The following is a 3,849-nucleotide window of genomic DNA, read 5'->3' as shown; positions in this document are numbered from 1 at the left end:
CACATGAGCATTATCAAAAAATATGAACTGTAGTGACTATAGTCTGAATTTCCAGTTTACCTCATTTGACAGTGAACCATGGCTTCAATGGGTTTCTTGTCAATAAGTTGCTATATTAGGAAACAGGATAGAAAACAGGTGCAATGTTCTCATCTATTTAAACTCCATCAGTGTTTTATAAGGTTGTGAGAACCAAAGCAGCAGGTTTGTCTGAGCCCTGACCCTGTTAGCTCCTCGAATCACCATAATCACCACCATGATAGTAGGCCTATATAAAGGGGTTGCTTACTATGAGAAACTCTACTTCAAGCAGCAAGATGAAGGGGTTACTTGTTCTAACGGCTCTTTTTGTGGCCGTATTTGGCAAAGTGACTTTTGAGGGGTGAGTTCTCCTGTGTCTCCAAGTATCCTATCCCTTACTTTATGCTGTCAAATTCCCAGTTCATAAATAAACGTTAACATATTGTCATATGACATACCGACAGCTGAAATACAGAGAAACAAACTCTGACTTTCTTATGTGCCAGTTTCTATTCTATTTATCCAAAACATGCAATATACTGTACTCATTATTCTGAATATTGAAGCTAAGGAAATTATATAAATGTTTCTACAGAGACCAGGTTCTTCGGATCACTGCAAAAGATGCAGAGCAGATTTCTCTCCTGAAGGAACTCTCTGAACAGACACTCGGGGTAAGTGTTTGTGAAGCCCATAGATCATTTGATTGTTTCAGATTTTTTTGGGATAAAGGTGATGTGTATATACACACACACACATATTATATATTTACAAACTTTTGTTATATGCGATTTTGTAATATTTATTACTATTATATAGATAAAAATTATACTCATATTATGTCATATATAACGTAGTACCCTATATTTTCCTTTGTGTTCAGCTGGACTTCTGGATGGAGCCCGTTCATGAGTCCCTGCCTGTGGATGTTCGTGTTCCCTTTCACAGTCTCCAGGCTGTCAGGGCGTTCCTGGCATACAATCAGATCCAGTATAATGTCATGATTGAGAATGTTCAGGTGGGACTATTTCAAAGCTGTGGTCCAAAAAAAAAAAAAATTCCTTACTTATTTGATGGCTTTCTGTAACATAAGGATTTGCTGGATGATGAGGAACGCGAGATGGTGAAATTTCGCGCCTTCCCGAGAAGTACCGATGATTTTGTCTACACCACCTACCATGACCTGAACTCTGTGAGTGGTGCAACTTTAATTCAATAGCTTTACAAGACATTCAACTTTCAACATCAGCCTTTTCAAAGAAACTATGATGCTTTATTGTACTTTAAAATTGTTTGTATCAAATTTGTTCATGACTTCAGTTAAATTTTTTGTGTATACGTTTTTTTGTGTATAAGCCTACAGAACCTAGTTTTACATACATCCATGCATTTGATCTTCACCATACTATTTGCAGATTTACTCTTTCATGGACATGCTCGTGGCAGAAAACAGTAATCTGGTCAGCAAAATTGTGATTGGTCAGAGCTATGAGAGCCGCCCCTTGAACGTCCTGAAGGTGGGTCAATATTCACAATCAATAAAAATCTTATGATAATCTTTAAGCTTATTTTACTATTAGGAAATTGTAATGTTAGGTATTACGTATTGAATGATTTAATAGAGATGGAAATAAGTTATTACACCCCAATTTGCTTATATCTATATGCCAGATTTATGTGTCCCAAATCATATGCTGGTAATACCTTGCAAAATACCAAATTTCAGGTGAGGCCATTAAGTATACATTGTTCATAATTTATCAGCGAATATTGCACACAAGCAATGATAACCAGCTGGATACTACGATTCCAGTAATGATTTTTAGTATAATAATTTTAGCTAGATGCTAATAAGCAATATTTCCATTTGTTCATTATGACTAATATCCTGTCACTCAGTTCAGCACTGGAGCGAACCGTCCAGGTATCTGGATCGACACTGGCATCCACTCCAGAGAATGGGTCACCCAGGCCAGCGGAATCTGGTTTGCCAAGAAGGTAATCTGAAATTCTGAAATACAATCTACGGCAACATAACTGAATCAAAGATTTATATCTGTGTATTTTCTGTTGAATAGATCGTGACTGACTACGGACGTGACCCCGTCCTCACTGATATCCTTAACAACTATGATATCTTTTTGGAGATCGTCACCAACCCTGATGGTTTCGCCTACACCCACAGCAGTGTGAGTTTGATGCCTGGAAGACATTACATGCACATTCGGTTTAACTGAACAACTATTTTAATGAAATTTGCCCTCTTTCTAATGAAATCCAATTGGTTGATTGGTTAAGGACCGCATGTGGCGTAAAACCAGAAAGCCGAACCCTGGCTCCAGCTGTGTTGGAGTTGATCCCAACAGAAACTGGGACGCTGGCTTTGGTGGTAAGATGTAGCATTAAGTTTGGGATATTGGCTCTGATTGATTTATATATTCAAATTATATTTAATCTTTGCCCTGTTTTTCATCAATAGGTCCTGGTGCCAGCAGCAACCCGTGCTCTCAGACTTACCATGGACCCAGTGCTCATTCTGAGTCAGAAGTCAAGGCCATTGTGGACTTTGTGAAATCTCACGGCAACCTCAAGGCCTTTTTGTCCATCCACAGCTATTCCCAGATGCTCCTATATCCACATGGATACACAGCGACTCCTGCCAAGGACCAGGCTGAACTGGTATGTATGAAGTGGAAACATGCTGATTTTGATACTTTTAACATATTCGATCTGTTCAAATAAATTCTGTATTATCCCTTCACAGCATGACCTTGCAACAAAGGCCATCACTGAACTGAAGTCTTTGTATAACACTGCATATACATTTGGCAGCATCATAACTACAATCTGTAAGTACATTTCCAGTGAACCTAAAGCTATAATCTTGTCAATATCATAATGAATATTAATCTCATTGCTAAGAAACTCTTTGTTCTCAGACCAAGCCGATGGAGTCACTGTTGACTGGACTTATGATCAGGGCATCAAGTACTCCTACACCTTTGAGCTGAGAGACACTGGTCGCTATGGTTTCATCCTGCCAGCCAATCAGATCATCCCGACTGCTGAGGAGACGTGGCTGGCCCTGATGGCCATCATGGAGCACACCAAGAATAATCCATATTAAACAACAATATTTCTTTTATGTGTTGAATAAAAGAGTGTTAATAAAAACTACATAAAAATCACCATCTTATGGATGTTGCTTTGATGTACATTATCAGATATAAATAATACATTGTTCAGCCCTGAAAAGCTTCTGGACACTGATATATCTGTACCATATAATGTATCCGCCGTTATTAGAGATTTTTTAAAATGTATCAGTATTGGTTAATATTGGATATTTAATTAATGCTGATTTCCTCTATTTTTACATTTAGATTAGCCTATATTTACCATCATGTAAGGCTATCTTAAAGTTCATCTTTAAAAACACTAACAGTTTAATAACACTATTAAATGTACTCTTTTATCAAATCTCTAAATGAATATCCATTTTTTTCATACTGTACATTATAAAATTGTGATGCCTAAATTTAGTTTTTTAACAGTTTATTTAGTTTTTAGTGTTTTAATTTATTTAGACAAAAGAGTATATCATTTTAATATAGACCATTTATTGGTTATAGGTGTATAACCTATAACCCATAATGTAAAAATGATCTCATTACAATTAAAACATTTTAATTGTAATGAGGGGTATTTCTATAATGAAAAAAGGCTAAAATATAACAAAAAATGAAAATAAATTATGAATGATAAAAAAAGAACTTTAACAGGGAAAATGGATATAAAAAATGTATTTAATTTTTTTTTTTATTGACA

At 36.1% G+C, this 3,849-nt stretch overlaps 1 protein-coding gene across 1 annotated transcript; it reads left to right on the top strand.

Moving 5' to 3' along the window:
- The first annotated feature begins 298 nt into the window (after positions 1–298).
- On the top strand, positions 299–3,210 carry LOC311282821 (carboxypeptidase A1-like). Its single transcript, XM_084396855.1, has 11 exons — positions 299–382; positions 617–695; positions 905–1,039; positions 1,115–1,213; positions 1,437–1,538; positions 1,921–2,019; positions 2,100–2,210; positions 2,320–2,410; positions 2,501–2,700; positions 2,786–2,870; positions 2,961–3,210. Exons 1-11 carry the CDS (start codon positions 318–320, stop codon positions 3,146–3,148), a joined length of 1,254 nt encoding a protein of 417 aa, XP_084252981.1. The 5' UTR covers positions 299–317; the 3' UTR covers positions 3,149–3,210.
- Positions 3,211–3,849: the final 639 nt, after the last annotated feature.

The sequence above is a fragment of the Rutilus rutilus genome (assembly GCF_951802725.1).
Source record: "Rutilus rutilus genome assembly, chromosome: 23".
NCBI lineage: Eukaryota > Metazoa > Chordata > Actinopteri > Cypriniformes > Leuciscidae > Rutilus > Rutilus rutilus.
The sequence above is the reverse complement of the archived record's forward strand: the minus strand, read 5'-3'. Positions and strand labels throughout refer to the sequence as shown.